Raw genomic sequence first — 21,194 nt, forward strand, 5'->3', positions numbered from 1 at the left:
ACAGACTAGACAGGGTGGATGTGGAGAGGATGTTTCCTATGGTGGAGGTATCCAGAACTAAAGGGCACAGCCTCAAAATTGAGAGGTGATCTTTTAGAACAGAGGTAAGGAGGAATTGTTTTTAGCCAGAGAGCAGTGAGTCTGTGGAATGATCTGCCACAGACTACAGTGGAGGCCAAGTCCATAGTGTATTTAGGCAGAAGTTGAATGTTTCCTAATCAGTCAAGGCTTCAAAGGATAGGGCAAGAAGACAGGTACATAGTGTTGAGTGTGATCCGCGATTGACCATAATGGAATGGTGGAGCAGACTCAATGGGCTGAATGGCCTAATTCTGCTCCTATGTCTTAACCAACCCACTTGGGTATGGGTAATCAATGATGGCCTTTCAAGTGCCACATGCATCCTAAAAAAGTGAATTTAAAATATCTACTTTCACAAGTCCTGATTCAGGATTTACAACAAAAGTGTCGACTGTCTCTTTGCCTCCACAGATGTTGCCTGACTCACTGAGTTCCCTCAGCAGTTTTTAGTTTATTCTCTTGTTCTCCACTCTCTGCTCAATGAATAAGAATCTGCAGCAATCAGTAGTGACATTGTACTCATCTATTTACTACAACACCAACACTTGTAGATATTTTTTATACTAATGTTGCAATTCCAAATTGGTACATCACGAACTCTAATGAACTCTGCTCTGACACAGCAACTAACCTCCAAGTAATTGAAAGTCACTTCAAATGGTTTGAGTGGGAGAATTTTTCTTACTGTTCTGACTGATTTCCTGCATGCACCCTACATGCACAACATATTAATTGCATATACATGATGCAGTTTTATTGGAGATGGTTCATTTGTGCATTACACAACAATTCTTATCAATCCTGCAAGCTGTCTCTATTTCAGGTATATAACAGGTGATTTACATGGAAAAACATTATCAAATATTCTGGTATGCTAAATAAGCTACTTATTACAGTTGATCTTACCCAACAATTCAGTAGCATGATTCTTAAAATATTCTCTGTATGATTGGATTTCATGTACTGTAAACTTTTAAGAAAATTAACTATTACAAAGTCATCAATTTTGATGAATGCATTTATTTGTAATGCTTTAATTTTGATTTTTTTCCAGCTTTTTTTGGAGCTCATATGAATGCTGTAATCCATATTGTCATGTATTTGTACTATGGACTAGCAGCTTGTGGCCCACAGTTTCAGAAATATCTCTGGTGGAAACGATACTTGACCATCTTACAATTGGTAACTAAAATCTTTTAGAGAAATTTTATATATTTTATTAAATTTATTTGTACATTAAGAATTGATTATTACCAATTTTTTTCTAGCTGTAACTTTTTTAAACTACAGTCAGACATTGCTTTATGGGTGATTTATACACTGCTTACCAATTATAACAATCCTATAAACATGGGCACTTACCCGCTCTAAATAAATTAACTAATTACATATCATCTCTACTTGCTATAAACACTCACTACTTTTCTTCATACTGAAACTGTGTAAATATTAGAATCTCACAAATCAGTATACTAATCATGATTGATATTTATAAATCATAGTCTAAAATTAAGTCTTATTATGCTAAAATGGATTTTTTTTGTTGATTATTGACATGATGGTAGCAGTGTTGTCAATGTTGTCAACTGTGCTTTTCAGCAAGATGTACTCACCAGTAACTTACTTAATGTCTGCATTGAGCTCATCAGGACCACTTGCCTCCAGGCCTGCCAACATCTTTTGGTTGAAGTGCTGTGCATAGCTGAAAATGTTTATAAAGAAAAATTTTCCCCATGCAAAGTCACATAGAAGGCTTACGGAGAAGTCTGTATAATGTTTGTTTTGACACCTCCTGGAGATAGACACTTTGCAGGATAAACTCTTTTCAGACTTCAAGCTGGGTACCTGTACCCGGCTTGAAGCCCTAGAAAAGTTTATTCGTCATACGAGGGGTGATTGGTAAGTTCATGGCCTAAGCTAGAAGGAGTCAATTTTAGAAAATCTAGCACATTTCTTTTTCAACATAGTCCCCTCGTACATTTACACACTTAGTCCAGTGGTCGTGGAGCATACGGATCTTGGACCTCCAGAAAGTGTCCATGGCAGGGGTGATTGATAAAGTTGTGGCCTAAGGTAGAAGGAGATGAGTTATACAGCTCTTGTTACATGCATGTGCAGTTCAACTCTTTGAGTGATTATGCAGAAAGTTTGAGGTTAATAACTCATCAGAGGTGATTGATAAGTTCGTGGCCTAAGGTAGAAGGAGATGAGTTATTAACTTCAAACTTTCTGCATAATCACTGAAAGAGTTGAACTGCATGTGCATGTAACGAGAGCTGTATAATTCATCTGCTTCTACCTTAGGCCACAAACTTATCGATCACCCCTGCTGTGGACACTTTCTGGAGGTCCAAGATCCGTATGCTCCACGACAGCTTGGCTAAGTGTGTAGATGTAGGACGAGACTATGTTGAAAAATAAACGTGCTAGGTTTTCTAAAGTGACTCCTTCTACCTTAGGCCACAAACGTATCAATCACCCCTTGTATATGCCGGAAAAGCACTAGATTCTTTTTCAGTTTGCAGGAGTTCACAAAAATGGCAAAAACAATACTGTTGTTGCGTGATTGAAGTCATCAGAGAAAATAAGTGGTAGATGCAAAACAGCTTCCTTATTTGACAAAACAAGGTACGGCAGGCATCATATGGAGATGCTTTCAGTTGAAGGGTCTGCTGGCCCAACTTAGGGCTTGATATTTTATTTACCAAATATCAAAGGACAATTCTGTATTTATAATGTATGGATAATGCTTTCTTTGAAACTACATACAACCTACACATCTCCTGATTTCGCATCCACACCCCCAGACATCCAAATGAATTTTAATCCGTGTTGTCTGGTCTGGGATTCATTGCTTTTAGGAATCCATTGTTCAGAGCTGCACTCCCAATTAAATCCACAATACATATTCAGATGTGAAGACTGGTAGCAAAAGTCAATTGCTAAATGAATATTACCTAAACCCAAAAATCGCTCTTAAAAATATGGTGAGAATTTATTATTGTTATGTAATTTGGAAAACAAAAAGAAAGGATTGCACAATGAAATTTCAATATATTGTTTATATATGATAAATAAAATAGTTGTAGATAAAGTTACATACAGGCTTGTTTGAAAATTAATCCCTGGACAAAGGCTGAATAGAGATTGTTGAAGCTAGTATATCGCCAATTTTTCTCTGCTGTCTGGAGAAGAACTTCAAGGCAGTACCCAGTTATTTATAGTTAATGAAAGAAAATATTCTATAAACAGATTTTGATTTAACCCTCTGTAAATCACTTTCAAGATTTGATGATTTGATTTTAGTTTTCAAATCTAAACAGGCATCTTGACTATCATACATTTATGATATGTATAAATGGACAGAGTGATCAGCAGCACTCGGGCTCCACAGGGGACTGTCTTGTCTCCCTTTCTCTTCACCATTTACACCTCGGACTTGAACTACTGCACAGAGTCTTGTCATCTTCAGAAGTTTTCAGTTGACTCTGCCATAGTTGGATGCATCAGCAAGGGAGATGAGGCTGAGTACAGGGCTACGGTAGGAAACTTTGTCACATGGTGTGAGCAGAATTATCTGCAGCTTAATGTGAAAAAGACTAAGGAGTTGGTGGTAGACCTGAGAAGAGCTAAGGTACTGGGGATTACAAATACCTGGGGATACGAATTGACAATAAACTGGACTGGTCAAAGAAGACTGAGGCTGTCTACAAGAAGGGTCAGAGCCATCTCTATTTCCTGAGGAGACTGAGGTCCTTTAACATCTGCCGGATGATGCTGAGCATGTTCTACGAGTCTGTGGTGGACAGTGCTATCATGTTTGCTGTTGTGTGCTGGGGCAGCAGGCTGAGGGTAGCAGACACCAACAGAAGCAACAAACTCATTCGTAAGGCCAGTGACATTGTGGGGATGGAACTGGACTCTCTCACGGTGGTGTCTGAAAAGAGGATGCTGTGTAAGTTGCATGCCATCTTGGTCAATGTTTCCCATCCACTACATAATGTACTGGGTGGGCACAGGGGTATATTCAGCCAGAGACTCATTCCACCGAGATGCAGCACAGAGCGTCATAGGAAGTCATTCCTACCTGTGGCCATCAAACTTTACAACTCCTCCCTTGGAGGGTCAGACACCCTGAGCCAATAGGCTGGTCCTGGACTTATTTCATAATTTACTGGCATAATTTACATATTACTATTTAACTATTTATGGTTTTATTACTATTTATTATTTATGGTGCAACTGTAACGAAAATCCGATTTCCCCCGGGATCAATAAAGTATGACTATGACTACTTCTAGCCAAGGCATATGTTGCCTACTTGCATGTGTTACTTTGCTTTAGTATCTAAACTATTCCTCCATTGTAATCATATAAGTACTGCTTAGTTTTCAAAGGCTTTATACTTTTAACTTTGAATACACAAAAATTTACAAATATTCATCATTGTCACTGATTCATTGAAATTTAGAAACATAGAAAACCTACAGCACAATACAGGCCCTTCAGCCCAGAAAGCTGTGCCAAACATGTCCTTACCTTAGAAGTTACCTAGGGTTACCCATGGCCCTCTATTTTTCTAAGTTCCATGTACCTATCCAGGAGTCTCTTAAAAGACCCTATCATTTCTGTCCCCACCACTGTCGCCAGCAGCCCATTCCACACACTCACCTCTCTCTGTGTTTAAAAAAAAAACCTACCCCTGACATCTCCTCTGTACCTACTTCCAAGCACCTGAAAACTGTGCCCTCTCGTGCTAGCCATAAACGCCTTGGGGAGAAAACCTCTGACTATCCACACGATCAATGTCTCTCATCACCGTGTACACCTCTGTCAGGTCACCTCTCATCCTCCGTCACTCCAAGGAGAAAAGACCAAGTTCACTCAACCTATTCCCATAAGGCATGCTCCCCAAACCAGGCAACATCCTTGTAAATCTCCTCTGCCCCCTTTTCTCTGGTTTCCACATCCTTCCTGTAGTGAGGCGACCAGAACTGAGCACAGTGGGGTCTGACCAGGGTCCTATACAGCTGCAACATTATCTCTTGGCTCTTAAACTCAATCCCACAATTGATGAAGACTAGCGCACCTTATGTCTTCTTAATCATAGAGTCAACCTGCGCAGCAGCTTTGAGTGTCCTATGGACTTGGACCCCAAGATCCCTCTGATCCTCCACACTGCCAAGTTTCTTACCATTAATACGATATTCTGCCATCATATTTGACCTACCAAAATGAACCACCTCACACTTATCCAGGTTGAACTCCATCTGCCACTTCTCAGCCCAGTTTTGCATCCTATCAATGTCCTGCTGTAACCTCTGACAGCCCTCCACACTATCCACAACACCCCCAACCTTTGTGTCATCAGCAAATTTACTAACCCATCCCTCCACTTCCTCATCCAGGTCATTTATAAAAACCACGAAGAGTTGGGGTCCTAGAACAGATCCTTGAGGCACACCACTGGTCACTGACCTCCATGCAGAATATGTCTTATGTACAACCACTCTTTGCCTTCTGTGGGGAAGTCAGTTCTGGATCCACAGAGCAATGTCCCTTTGGATCCCATGCCTCTTTACTTTCTCAATAAGTCTTGCATGGAGTACCTAATCAAATGCCTTGCTGAAATCCATATACATAGAACATAGGATAGTACAGCACATTACAGGCCTTTTGGCCCACAATGTTGTACCGACCCTCAAACCCTGCCTCCCATATAACCCCCCACCTTAAATTCCTCCATATACCTGTCTAGTAGTCTCTTAAACTTCACTAGTGTATCTGCCTCCACCACTGACTCAGGCAGTGCATTCCACGCACCAACCACTCTCTGAGTAAAAAAACCTTCCTCTAATATCCCCCTTGAACTTCCCACCCCTTACCTTAAAGCCATGTCCTCTTGTATTGAGCAGTGGTGCCCTGGGGAAGAGGCGCTGGCTATCCACGCTATCTATTCCTCTTATTATCTTGTACACCTCTATCATGTCTCCTCTCATCCTCCTTCTCTCCAAAGAGTAAAGCCCTAGCTCCCTTAATCGCTGATCATAATCCATACTCTCTAAACCAGGCAGCATCCAGGTAAATCTCCTCTGTACCCTTTCCAGTGCTTCCACATCCTTCCTATAGTGAGGCGACCAGAACTGGACACAGTACTCCAAGTGTGGCCTAACCAGAGTTTTATAGAGCTACATCGTTACATTGCAACATCTATGGCTCCACCTTCATCAGTGTGTTTAGTCACATCCTCAAAAAGCTCAATCAGACTTGTAAGGCACGACCTGCCTTTGACAAAGCCATGCTGACTATTCCTAATCATATTATGCCTCTCCAAATGTTCATAAATCCTGCACCTCAGGATCTTCTCCATTAACTTACCAACCACTGAAGTAAGACTCACTGGTCTATAATTTCCTGGGCTATCTCTGCGCCCTTTCTTGAATAATGGAACAACATCCGCAACCCTCCAATCCTCCAGAACCTCTCCCGTTCCCATTGATGATGCAAAGATCATTGCCAGAGGCTCAGCAATCTCCTCCCTCGCCTCCCACATTAGCCTGGGGTACATCTCGTCTGGTCCCGGTGATTTATCCAACTTGATGCTTTCCAAAAGCTTCAGCACATCTTCTTTCTTAATACCTACATCCTCAAGCTTTTCAGTCCACTGTAAGCATCCCTACAATTGCCAAGGTCCTTTTCCATAGTGAACACTGAAGCAAAGTTCTCATTAAGTACTTCTGCTATCTTCTCTGGTTCCATACACACTTCTCTACTGTCACACTTGATTGGTCCTATTCTCTTACATCTTATCCTCTTGCTCTTCACATACTTGTAGAATGCCTTGGAGTTTTCTTTAATCCTGAATTTATGCTCCTTCAAAGTAGTAGAACTTGCTCTGGGCAATACCTTTCTTCTTCCATATTTTTAGATACTTTACCAAGTAAAAGTAAGCTTATTTTCACTCTTTCTTTGTGTAATACTTTTCTAAAGATAAGTTGACACCCTGTATTAAATGTTTGGGCCTAACACTTTTGTTACTGCATATATGTAGTATTTTTGTCATAGAGCGATGGAGCATTACAGGTCCTTCAGCCCAATGAGTCCATGCTGACCATGGTGTCCAACCATCTATTCCCAATTTCCTGCATTCAGCCCATATCCCTCTATATCCGACCCCTGCATGTACCTATGCAAATACTTAAATTATACTGTTGTACCTGGTTCAACCACTTCTGGCAGCTCATTCCAAATACTCAGCACCCATACTTGAAAAGGTTGCCCTTCAAGTCCATTTTAGACTTTTCCCCTCTCGCTGAAGTTTGTAGCATCTAGTTTTAGACTTCAAAATCAGTTTGAATTTATTTTACTCAGGGGAAACGACTGCTTATCTGCCTTATCTAAAGCTCTCATAATTTTAAATCTCTAGAAAATCATTGCTTCTTCTCCCAAAGGAATAAAGATCAAGCCTGGATAACATTTACCTATAATTCAGGCCTTATAGTTCTGGCAACATTCTTGTAAATCTTTTCTGCACTCTTTCCAGTTTAGCCACATCTTATAACCGAGTGGCCAAAACTGTACAGTATTAACTGCAGCCTCAGCAACAACTCTTACAACTGCAACACAATGTCCCAACTCCTATACTTATGACCCTTATTGATGTACACCAACATGCTGAATGATTTTTTTTCACCACCTTGTCTATCTATGATGGCACTTTCAACAAATAATTTATTTGTACTCCTAGGTTCCTCTGTTCCATAACATTTCATAGTTCCATAGTACAAGTACTATGATGGTTTGGCTTAACAAAATGCATCACTTAACATCTATTTGTCACTCCACAGCCCTCTTCTGTAACTGATCAACATCCCTCTGCAATCTATGATAACTCTTTAATATCAGTAACGTTTCCAAATTTTGTCTCATCTGCAAACTCATTGGTAAAGTTTTGTTCATTCACATCCAGACCATTTATATAAATAATGAATAACTAGGCTCCCAACAGCAACACCCACAACAGATATTGGTTACGAGCCTCCATTCCAAGAAACGACCTTCAACCACCCCCTCTGCTTCCTACCTCTGAGCCAGTTTTGAATTTACTTAACAAGTTCTGCTTGGATCCCATGGGACCTAACCTCCCAGCCCAGCCTACCATGCAGGCAGGACCTGTTGAAGGCCTCGTTGATAGCCAAATGAACAACATCCACTGCCCTTCCTTCATATATCTTTTTGGTAACCTCTTCAAAAGTTCTGCAAGATTTATAAGAATGACTTGCCATGCACAAAGCCATGTTGACTCCCCCTAATTAGACTATCAAAAGCTGGGAATTGAACTACCTTATGCATTAATTTGAAGTATTTAGGTAACCCAGAAATATCTGGATTTTCATTGCAGTGTAGAAATGTTCCATAGAATTTTGAAAAGTGCTCATCAGGTATTGTAGAGAAGAAAGCAGTCTATTCAAAAGCTGGTAGATCCTGTTCCTCAGGATTCCCTCCAGTAACTTCCCGGCTACTGATGTCAGACTGACCAGCCTGTAATTCCCTGATTTATCCTTGCTATATTTTTTCAAATAATGGGTTAACTTTAGCCACCTTCTAGTTTTGGGAACTTCACCATTTGGGTAACGATGAATCAAAAATCACTGCAAGGGCCTCTGCAATTTCTTGGCTAAACTACAAAATCCTAGCAAGTACTAAGTCAGACCTTGGGGATTTATCTACTTTAATGAATGTTGTATTGTTTGTACATTGTTCTGTAAACATTTACTTAAAGCATTCACATAATCAGGAAATATTTGAATTTTCATTCTGAATGCAGAAATGGTTCCATAAATTTTTTAGATTATTCTTAATTTTAAGGTACTGTACTTAAAATGTAGGAGAGAAAAATAATCTGAAAAATAGAAATTAATATTTCGACATTAAATCAAAATTACAAATATTACATTACAAATATTATTCTCTCTTAATACAGGTGCAGTTTCATGTAACCATAGGCCATACGGCATACTCCCTGTACATTGATTGCCCTTTTCCACGATGGATGCACTGGGCACTGATCGCTTATGCCATTTCTTTCATCATCCTCTTCGCCAATTTTTATTACCAGACCTACAGGGAACCAAAGAGAGAGCACAGCAAATCTGGAAAAGTGATTGCAAATGGCAATGCTATGGCTAATGGTATAATCAAATCAGAAAACAGGCTAGTTGCAGAAAATGGGAAAAAGAAGAAAAAAGGAAATGCCAAACATGACTAAGACAAGGGCAAAGGTTTAAGTAAAATAGTGTTTTAGAATCAAATAGTCCATGTCAGCAAAAGATGGCTGCATAAATTTCCAGCTGGCTAAATAAATCTATTGTACCCTTTACCATCTTTGTAACTTATTGTATTTATTTAAATGAAATTTATGATCAATACATTGGTATTGAAATGAATATAGACAAGAAAATTGACCATTAAATGAATTGCACTGAAAGAGGAATATGGGATTTTCCCTTTTCAATATAAGTTCTGACATTTTTTTTAATGTTAAGTTTACTGTTGTACTGGTCCTTGCTAAATTGCTTTTTCCTTTACTTCTACCTCAGTTGTAATACTGCTTTTTAATGGCTTCATTTTCTATAGAGATGTTTAGATGTATCCTTTGTTTACACCTCTGTCTGCAAATCCATAGAAATGTCAAGGAAATGACTAGTATTCATTAAATCCAATGTTTTTCATTGTACTGAAGATCTTAATGTAGAATAAGATTGGCAAAGTCTGGATGTTTGTAAAAATACAGTATTCATTGTAGTAACAAACTTTTAACTCCAAATATCAATGTAGATCTTACATTTCTTTTGAGTAAGATCCCAAAGTTGTTCTGTTAATTTCAAGCAGAACAGTATATTAGAGAGTAGTATAAATATTCATGCAGGCCTACTGATTCACCCGTACTTGTTAATTTCCTTCCTTTGTTAATGGCAGACACTGATGAGCAACTTTTTTGAAAGGAGCAACACTGCACAGCATGTAAATTTGATGTGATCTTAGATGTTAAATATTGGTGACCTATTCCACATTTAAGAGGGGGAACCACTTAATACTAATACCCCTGACAGTGCTCCCATTACGCTTTTGCAAACACTTGTTTGAGCTTAGTCATTCCAAAAACATTAAGTGAAACAGAACGAATCTGCATGAACAAATGTAACCACCAAGACAGAATGCAAGTCACAAAATCACACATGCCATTTATGTCAGGAGTTATGGCTTTCAGATTATAATCGTAAATAGTAAGTTGTGCATTTTCATTGCAGTATATTCTTGTAGAAAGTGTACATATCAGATACATGCATAAAAGAGTGTATGTTTTAAACAAAAAATATTTTCAAACTAAATGCCAGAATCACATCTAGGTATATCTGTGACAACAAAACCAGTTATTGTATGCAATTAAGATTTCAGGGTTTTATTTAAAATTAACATTTTATTGCAGCAGGTAATAGATTCTAAAATTAATTAAAAACAATGTTAAATAATAAAATCATACTTAAAGTAATGAAGATTAAAAGTGCTCTTTTGTCATGAGACCTCTGTTTCTAGGTTTATTAGAGTTGCCCTTAATTTAGAACAATAGACAAGTAAAAAGTGGAGTAATTGTAATCAACTTTTATGCACATTACAACAATGTAAGGGTTTTTAATTATGGCAAAAAATTGTTTAATTTGTTTTTCTCTAGGAAAAAAAAGGAACAGCACAAGAGACAGATTATACAATTCAATAAAATCCCGGTTGTTAAACAGATTTAAACTTCTGAACTGAGAGCTGAGCTAGGCCAATACATTCTTAATCAAGGATAGAACCAGCTTGTTTCAAGTAAAGTGTTCCTTTTAAGCATGATATTACTGTATTTCCTGAATAAGCACATTCATGATGCAAGATTTTCTCTATGGTGAAACATTGTCTAGAAAAGTGTTTACTAGTTTTATTAATTATAACACAAAGACAAGATCTTCCTTCATGATTATTACAATAAATCATATGTTGTATTTGTATATGCATGATTTTGGTCTATATTCTGACATGAGAACTGGTGTATCATATTTTCAAAAATGCTTTTTCTTTTGCTGCCCTTTACCGTCCACGTTCTAATATGTAACTTTTATGAATGAAGGCCATGTGGATGGTTTAGCAGATTTATTTCCATAGTAGTGATATTCCAATCAATAAACACCCAGTACATATCTACGGTGGTATCATTGTCATGTAATGTGCTAGTAGTAAATGCTAGCATTGATTTACAGTGCGTTGTAAAAGTATTCAGCCCCCAACACTTTGTTCACATAAGTATTACAACCAGGAATTTTGATCAATTCAACTGAGAATTTTTATTTGGGAATCGCATGCCCCTTTTTCACATAAGCCCCCCAAAAACAAGGAAAATTGTAAAACATGAAAAAACTAAAAATTCAAAAACTGAAATGTTAGCTATTCAAAAATGTTCATCCCCCTTTGCTCAGTACTTTGATAAACTACCTCATGCAGTTATTACAGCCGGTAGACTTTTTGGATAACTCTCTATTAGCTTTACACAATGCGATGGAGCAAAATTTGCTCATTCCTCTTTGCAAAATTGCTCTAGCTGTACCAGGTTAGTTGGAGTGTGGTGGTGGACAGTAATCCTGAGGTCTTGCCAGAGATGTTTGATCAGGTTAAAATCTGGACTCTGACTGGGCCACGTTCAAGGACATCAGTTTTCTACATTTGAAGCCACTCCATGTGCTCTGTCTGTGCTTTGGGTCATTGTGCTGCCAAAAGACTTAATTTCCTACCCAGTTTAAGTTTAATGGCAGCAGTTACAAGTTTTTTTTTAATCTAGGATCTCTCTCTATTAACCATCAACATTTATTTTCCCATAAATTCTGACCAGATTTCCAGTCCCTGCTGCTGAAAAGCATCCCCATAGCATGAAGCTACCTCCACCATGCTCTACAGTTGGGATGGTGTTACCTGGCTGATGCGCAGTATTAGATTTATTAACCAGAAAGTTCCACTGTATATAGTCTCTTCTGACCACAACACTTTCTTCCACATCTTTACAGTTTATTGTAAATGATGCTTTGCAGTTTTTACAGGCAAGGATATGCTTTTTTTTAAAGGTAGGGCTTCTTCCTTGCCACTCTTACATAAATTCCCTTTTTGTGCAGGGCCTTAGATAATGTAGAACCATGAACTTCATCTCCAGTTGCAGACAGTGACTTCTGCAGCTCACTCAGTTACTTGGCATCACAGTAGCCTCTCTTACAAGTGCCATTCTTCTCCGGCGTTTAAATTTAGAGGAGTGGCCTGGCCCAGGCAGTGTGGCTGTGGTTTCATATTCTTCCTGTTTTTCATGAGTAGCATAGTGATTACACAGGGGATGAATACTTTTTCAGCCTTACAATTTTGGTTTTTAAATTTTAGTAACTTGGAACAGGTTTTGGAAATTTTCTATTGATTTGACATGATGTAGAATGTTTTGTAGATGAGCTCAAGATATCATACCTCATTATATTTTAAATTTAGAAAATGAGACAGTAAAATGTGAAAATAGTTGTGGGGCTAAATACTTTTAGAAGCACTGTAAGCTGCAGGAACAGAAATGGACTTGCAACCAAATAAAGCTTCCTTATAAAATTGTAATAATGTCATGTGAACACATCCAAAAGTAAAATTTAAGGGCAATACTTTAACCTTGGAAAACAAAATGTTTTGTGTTTTACGTGTGCTGATTTGTTTAAAAAATACAATAAAATTCTGGTTTGATGAAGTAACAACTTTTCTAAATACCTGTGTAGTGCTGTAGCTGAAACAAGCACTTTTTTAGCTTCCCATTAGTTGAGCCACTTTTTTAAAATATGTACTAAGTACAGAATGTCTGTAGACCATTGAAAAAATGCTTGTGACTTGTGCAACACTTGGCTTTCCAGTTGAGATGAATTTCATGTGAGTGGTGGAGTAATCTAATTTATTTTGCTCCTTTTAATATTAAAATGTTTGCACTGTAGGTGGGTTACCTGAATAGGATTATGTTTCTTTAAATATCTTAATTCAGTGGCTGCTGAGGTAAGTGAGGAGGCTTTGTTAAGCCTGAGTAACACCTTGCCTAGATTTAATTTTACTGGTGATTACGTTGATGAAATCCTAATTGGCATCAGCATGTCATTCTACTCACTGGGTCATGGGAGGCCAGTTTTACTGTTAATCGCTTTAGACTTTCATATCTGGGTCATGTTATGAAAACATAACTCTGCATTCAAAACTTCTAACTGTAGAGTTAGAGCTAGATAAACTCAGACGTACTGTTCAGTTCATATTCAAGCAAGATTTAGTTCCATGAATATGATCTAATGTGATTACGAACACTACTGACAGGAGATTTCTCTGTCTCCTTGTTTGATGTAAAATTCTCCTGTTGTAGTTTTAGTCCTTTTTAAGATTAAATGCAATTGAAATATTTGACCATAACTGCTGATACTGTATTTTAATACTGGAGAGCTAGAAATAGTCCTTTTTTTCCTATTGGGTACTAGTTCTGAAAGTACTTTCTTTTATGTAAGGTTGTTTTTCCTATTTTAGCATTCAAATATCTGAATACTTCACAGAAAGCTCCAACTCTAAAGTAGTTGCACCCACAAATTGAATGTTAATATGAAAATTTGTTGTGTGTAAGTGCTTTCAGTTAATCAGAGCAATTTAACTTTTTTCCCTCTTTTACCATTAGCTGTTTGCTTGGGAAATAATTTGGATTTTGTAATGTTTGGAGTAGTTAAAAACAAGCTAAGATGATTTCATGGACACTGATGTTCAAGACAATGGTTTAGTTTTTATTAAACGCTAAGCTTTCAGTCTCTTAAGATGGAGTTAAAACCTGAACAAATAATTGTAACTCTAAATGAGAAATATATATTTCTGGTTGTCTGCTGTTGTATAATTTTTAATATTTTTAAGAGCTGAAAACAGTAAAGATGGTTTAAAAATGTAAGAATGATCCTATGCATCTTTCAATTTTTTTTTCAATGTTGCTTTTGGATATGTTATTTAAATGTAGCATGTTTTTTTTTCCTACAGTACTGTTTATTGAAATGCTTTATGTTGAAAATTTATTATAATACTGCAATACTCCATTTTCTGTTCAGTGATATCAGTCAAATGACAGTGCTGTTCAGTGAAATAAATTGATTTCCAGCAGAAATTATGAGTTGCATTTTAAAAAAAAATCAATGTTGATTAGTTAATTGTAAAATACATAACTGGTAAACATTGGATTTGTATTACTTAACAAAACCATAGTAGTTATATAACTATCCATCTCTACACCTTTTTTTAACATTTATGCAAATCATTTGTCAGTCATTATCATAATTGTACTCAGCAAAAACAGACATGATGAATCCAGTTTTTCAAACACAGAGTCTTTCCTAGGTATGGTTGAGATTTCAGCTCATCATACACATTGGTTTTGAGGTTCAGTTTTATTGAAGGACTCGGTCTCTGATGTGAAGAATATATTCAGGAGAAGTTTTGGAAGTAATTCTTGCTATAGAGTGTTCAACAGTCAGCAGGACTGACAGTACAGACAGAGATACAGGACAAATCAAATGCAGTAATAGAATCAAATATACTGTGGTGTTTCTTTACTTGGGTTGATCTGAACTGGGTCAGTGGCCAGTTTTCTGTAAAATAATTGATGATCATAGTGAGAAAAAATTGTATCTGTTACCCTGTAACTTATTAAATTACTGATAACCATCTGATTAGGAGGTTGCTAGTAAGCTACTATTTCACAAAAAAAAACTTAAATTAGTTTGCCCACATTGAAGGAATAGCAAAGTGCAGAGAGAAATCCACAGCTCTAAAATGTATTGACGGCATCTACCACTATTTAGTCAAAGAACAGCATTAAGAGCAGTCATTGAGATATCTTACAAGCACATGAACGATATATGATGGAAAACTTACCAGTTATACTATAATGATAGAATGTTATATTTTATACATTTATTCAAATAGTATATACATACCCCAAATGCTGGACTCATGATAGTAATAAAATCAATTTGTTCCATGTTGTTTCATCCATTTTAATTATAATTTTGTTGGATGTGTTGAGATTTCCTGTGATAAATTTTGTACTGGAAACTTCTTTCTTTAAAAAACCCTGTGTTTACTAAGTGCCTAGGTACTCCAAGTACCTAGGAGTGTAAAACGATTGTGTTTAGGTGGTTGCACATGAGTCAATAAGTCATACCCAAGTTGTCTGAGCCAGAGTTATAAAATGGTGTTTGCATTACTGTGCAGGGACAAATATTGTAGCAATGATAAAAACCCTATAAATATTACTTTCATCATATAAAACAAATCTAAGAATGCTATCTTTTTCTGATGTTTATTTTACATTGACATTGTCTTACTGTGAGCATAAGCCAACTCACAAAACAACCTCAGAGTTGTAAGTGGACTCTTCCCAGAGGTTTCTGGATAAATTTAACACAGGAGTCTGAATTAAGTTGCAGCAAAATCTAATTTAAAACCAAGATTTAGCTCAAATAACTTGGATAAATGTTACATTATGTGTGTTAAAATGTATAAATTAGATACCTTTATACAAATGTTTGCTGGCAGCTTTAGGTTAATTTTTGTTGATACTATTTATGCTTGTTCCAGGTTTATAGTTTACAGAGATGTTCTAAATTTGCAACTCAGGAAAAGATTGTTACTCCAGGGGATATTATTACTTTGTGGAATATAGTGTTTCATTATATTCCGCATGTATGTGAAAGGTGTAAGTTCTAAGTAAGGTTTTGATGTAGTACAATTGGTGCATGGACTTGCATGTAACTTTGCTGAATACCTAAGGGTAAATTCAAATGCCGGCTTGCTACAGGTAAAGAAAATAAATAGGATTTCTCATTGATAAGTAGTACTTTAACACTTTGAGTTACTTTCTCAAAGTGAAGGATAAGTTACGCTAATAGACATAAATATGACACTCATTTTGGCAACATATATTTCAAGAACACGGAGTCCACCGAGCAATGAAATTAAGAGTACCCCAAATGACAATCGGTTTCATGAACATCTAAGTTTGACTTTGTGTATTGACTTTGCCTTTTGTGTTGTATTGTCAGATTGTGAATTGATTGAAGAATTTCACTGTTGAAAGTTTCAGTCCACATATATGAGTAAACTTGAAGATATGCAGTATTATAATGCCAAGAAATGGAAAGTTTATATGACATTGTACACTTTCTGTATGCAAATGTTTTGCAACCGTTGTGGAAATAAAATGGAATACTGCTGCATGTCTTTTGGCTCTGTAATTCACTTTGGCACATAAAACATTTGGTCAAAATTTATAGTTTATCAAATTCAGAAAGGATTTTTTATTTATTTGTTCACAGCATGTGGACATCACTCTAAAGCCAACAATTATTCCTAATTGTCTTGAATGCAGGCAGCATTTAATGATGTAGGTAAATCTGGAGACACACCATAGTTCTGTCTTAGCTGCAGAACATCAGCAGAACTATTGGGTCAGCTGGGGGTTAGGAAAAGAGGGATGTGTTGGTGACTATCCAGAAATTTAAAACTGCATTTGTAAGTAAAAATAATCCAATATATTTAAATTTAAATTCTGCAATTTCCATTTAAGTTCCTATCAGTGATTAAAAGTGAGCAATGCAAAATGGTTTCAATAAAGTAATTATCTTTGGTAGGGTGAGTATATAATAGTAATTTATGATTCATTTTCTTGCTGACATTTACAGGAAAATAAAGAAAAACAATAGAATTTATGCAAAAGGTATACATTAAGACTGACAAACAACCAAGGTACAAAAGAGGAACAATCGTGCAAATAAAAAAGTACTGAGAAAATGAGTTGTAAAGTGTCTTTGAGGGTGAGTTTGTAAGTGGAGTTGTGGTGAGAGACATTATCCACACCCGTTCAGAAGCCTAATGGTTGAAAGGTAATAACTGTTCCTGAACCCGGTTGTTTGGGACCTAAGGCTCCTGTATTTCCTCCCTGATGGTAGTAGCAAAAAGACAGCATAGACTAGATGCTGTGGGTCTTTGATATTGCATCTCTCCATGCTTTGTCTATGATGTAACTGGGCTGCATCTACCACTTCCTTGTATTTCCGTTCCTGGGCAGTGGTGTTTCCATGCCAGGCTGTGATGCAACCAGTTAGGATACTTTCCACTGTGCACCTCGAACTTGGAAATCTACAGCATGTTACAGGCCTTCAGCCCTCAATGTTATGCTGACCTTGTAACCTGCTCTAGAAACTGCCTAGAATTACTGTACCACATGGACATCTAGTTTTTCTAAGCTCCGTATACCTATCTTAAGGGTCCCTTAAAAGACACTATTGTATCCGCCTCCACCTTCGGTGTCGGCAGTGGATTCCAAGCACCCACCATTCTGTGTGGAAAAACTTAGCCCTGACATTCCCTCCGTACCTACTTCCAAGCACCTTAAAACTATGCCTCCTTGTGTTGGCCATTTCAGCCCTGGGGAAAAAGCCTCTGGCTATCCACATGTTCAATGCCCCTCATCATCTTGTACACTTCTATCAAGTCACCTCTCATCCTCTGTCGCTCCATGGAGAAAAGGCCGAGTTCACTCAACCTATTCGCATCCTGGGCAACATACATGAAAATCTCCTCTGCACTCCCTCTATAGTATCCACATCTTTCCTGTAGCAAGGTGACCAGAACTGAACCCACTACTCCAAGTTACAGCTATATAAGATCAAGGTCTTATATAGCTGTAACATTATCTCACAGCTCTTGAACTCAATCCCACGGTTGATGAATGCCAACACACCATACACCTTCTTAACTGTCAACCCGCGCAGCAGCTTTGAGTGTTCTATGGACACAGATCCCAAGATCTCTCTGATCCTCCACACTACCATTAATACTATATTCTGTCTTCAAATTTCACCTATCAAAAAGAACCACTTCACACTTCCGTGTTGAACTCCATCTGCCACTTCTCAGCCCAGTTCTGCATCCTATCAATGTCCCACTGTAACTTCTGACAACCCTCCAGACTATCCACATCACTCCCAATTTTTGTGTCATCGGCAAACTTACTAACCCACCCTTTTACTTCTTCATCCAGGTCATTTATAAAAATCATAAAGAGGAGGGGTCCCAGAACAGATCCCTGTGGAACACCACTGATCACCGACCTCCATGCAGATCCACAAAGTGAGGTCTCCTTGGAACCCATGCTTCCTTATTTTCTGAAGGAGCCTTGTATGGAGTCCTTATCAAATGCCTTACTGAAATCCATACACACTACATCCACTGCACATCACATTATGTCTCTCTAAATGCTCATAAATTCTGCCTGTCGGGGTCTTCTCCAACAACTTGCCCACCACTGAAGTAAGACTCACTGGTCTATAATTTCCTGGGTTATCTCTACTCCCTTTCTTGAACAAGGGAACAACATTTGCAACCCTCTGATCCTCTGGTACTCCCATCCCTATTGATAATGAAAAGGTAATGTCAAAAGAATCTTAAGAAAGAAATTGGAAAAGCTAAAAGAAGATACGAGGCTGCTTTGGCAAGTAAGGTGAAAATAAATCTAAAGGGTTTCTACAGTTATGTTAGTGGCAAAAGGATAGTGAGGGATAAAATTGGTCCCTTGGAGAATCAGAGTGGACGGCTATGTGCGGAGCCAAAAGAGATGAGGGAGATTCTGAACAATTTCTTTTCTTCGGTATTCACTAAGAAGGAGGATATTGAATTGTGTAAGGTAAAGGAAACAAGAAGGGTGGTTATGGAAAGTATGACAATTAAAGAAGAGGAAGTACTGGTGCTTTTAAGGAATATAAAAGTGGATAACTGACTGTAAAAGCTTTTATAGGTATGACTGTAAAAGCTTTTATAGGTATGTAAAAAGGAAAAGACTGGTAAAGACAAATGTAGGTCCCCTACAGACAGAAACAGGTGAATTGATTATGGGGAGCAAGGACATGGCAGACCAATTGAATAATTACTTTGGTTCTGTCTTCACTAAGGAGGACATAAATAATCTTCCAGAAATAGTAGGGGACAGAGGGTCCAGTGAGATGGAGGAACTGAGCGAAATACATGTTAGTAGGGAAGTGGTGTTAGGTAAATTGAAGGGATTGAAGGCAGATAAATCCCCAGGGCCAGATGGTCTGCATCCTAGAGTGCTTAAGGAAGTAGCCCAAGAAATAGTGGATGCATTAGTGATAATTTTTCAAAACTCGTTAGATTCTGGACTAGTTCCTGAGGATTGGAGGGTGGCTAATGTAACCCCACTTTTTAAAAAAGGAGGGAGAGAGAAACCAGGGAATTATAGACCGGTTAGCCTAACATCAGTGGTGGGGAAACTGCTAGAGTCAGTTATCAAAGATGTGATAACAGCACATTTGGAAAGCGGTGAAATCATCAGACAAAGTCAACATGGATTTGTGAAGGGAACATCATGTCTGACGAATCTCATAGAATTTTTTGAGGATGTAACTAGTAGAGTGGATAGGGGAGAACCAGTGGATGTGGTATATTTGGATTTTCAAAAGGCTTTTGACAAGGTCCCACACAGGAGATTAGTGTGCAAACTTAAAGCACATGGTATTGGGGGTAAGGTATTGATGTGGATGGAGAATTGGTTAGCAGACAGGAAGCAAAGAGTGGGAATAAATGAGACCTTTTCAGAATGGCAGGCGGTGACTAGTGGAGTACCGCAAGGCTCAGTGCTGGGACCCCAGTTGTTTACAATATATATTAATGACTTGGATGAGGGAATTAAATGCAGCATCTCCAAGTTTGTGGATGACACGAAGCTGGGTGGCAGTGTTAGCTGTGAGGAGGATGCTAAGAGGATGCAGAGTGACTTGGATAGGTTGGGTGAGTGGGCAAATTCATGGCAGATGCAATTTAATGTGGATAAATGTGAAGTTATCCACTTTGGTGGCAAAAATAGGAAAACAGATTATTATCTGAATGGTGGCCGATTAGGAAAAGGGGAGGTGCAACGAGACCTAGGTGTCATTATACACCAGTCATTGAAAGTGGGCATGCAGGTACAGCAGGCGGTGAAAAAGACGAATGGTATGCTGGCATTTATAGCGAGAGGATTTGAGTACAGGAGTAGGGAGGTACTACTGCAGTTGTACAAGGCCTTGGTGAGACCACACCTGGAGTATTGTGTGCAGTTTTGGTCCCCTAATCTGAGGAAAGACATCCTTGCCATAGAGGGAGTACAAAGAAGGTTCACCAGATTGATTCCTGGGATGGCAGGACTTTCATATGAAGAAAGACTGGATGAACTGGGCTTGTACTCGTTGGAATTTAGAAGATTGAGGGGGGATCTGATTGAAATGTATAAAATCCTAAAGGGATTGGACAGGCTAGATGCAGGAAGATTGTTCCCGATGTTGGGGAAGTCCAGAACGAAAGGTCACAGTTTGAGGATAAAGGGGAAGCCTTTTAGGACTGAGATTAGGAAAAACTTCTTCACTCAGAGAGTGGTGAATCTGTGGAATTCTCTGCCACAGGAAGCAGTTGAGGCCAGTACATTGGCTATATTTAAGAGGGAGTTAGATATGGCCCTTGTGGCTACGGGGATCAGGGGGTATGGAGGGAAGGCTGGGGCGGGGTTCTGAGTTGGATGATCAGCCATGATCATAATAAATGGCGGTGCAGGCTCGATGGCCTACTCCTGCACCTATTTTCTATGTTTCTATGTTTCTATAAGTCTCCGGGTCCAGACAAGATATTCCCTAGGACCTTGAGGGAAGTTAGTGTAGAAATAGCAGGGGCTCTGACAGAAATATTTCAGATGTCATTAGAAATGGGGATGGTGCCAGAGGATTGGCGTATTGCTCATGTGGTTCCATTGTTTAAAGAGGGTTCTAAGAGTAAACCTATAAATTATTAGCCTGTGAGTTTGACGTCAGTGGTGGGTACATTGATGGAAAGTATTCTTAGAGATGGTATATCTAATTATCTGGATAGACAGAGTCTGATTAGGAAGAGTCAACATGGATTTGTGCGTCGAAGGTCATGTTTGACAAATCTTATTGAATTTTTTG

General features: G+C 38.1%; 1 protein-coding gene across 3 annotated transcripts in view; it reads left to right on the top strand.

Annotated features, from left to right (window-relative positions):
• elovl4a (ELOVL fatty acid elongase 4a) overlaps nucleotides 1–14,101 on the top strand; it is a 68,970-nt gene extending 54,869 nt beyond the window's left edge. For all 3 annotated transcript variants that reach the window (XM_072250159.1, XM_072250155.1, XM_072250164.1), the window contains exons 6-7: nucleotides 1,136–1,263; nucleotides 9,065–14,101. In XM_072250159.1, coding sequence (XP_072106260.1) covers nucleotides 1,136–1,263; nucleotides 9,065–9,349 — 413 coding nt within the window. In that variant the 3' untranslated portion in view covers nucleotides 9,350–14,101. The remainder of the gene's footprint in view (nucleotides 1–1,135; nucleotides 1,264–9,064) is intronic.
• Nucleotides 14,102–21,194: the final 7,093 nt, after the last annotated feature.

Source organism: Mobula birostris, chromosome 2 (assembly GCF_030028105.1).
Source record: "Mobula birostris isolate sMobBir1 chromosome 2, sMobBir1.hap1, whole genome shotgun sequence".
NCBI classification, from domain to species: Eukaryota; Metazoa; Chordata; class Chondrichthyes; order Myliobatiformes; family Myliobatidae; genus Mobula; species Mobula birostris.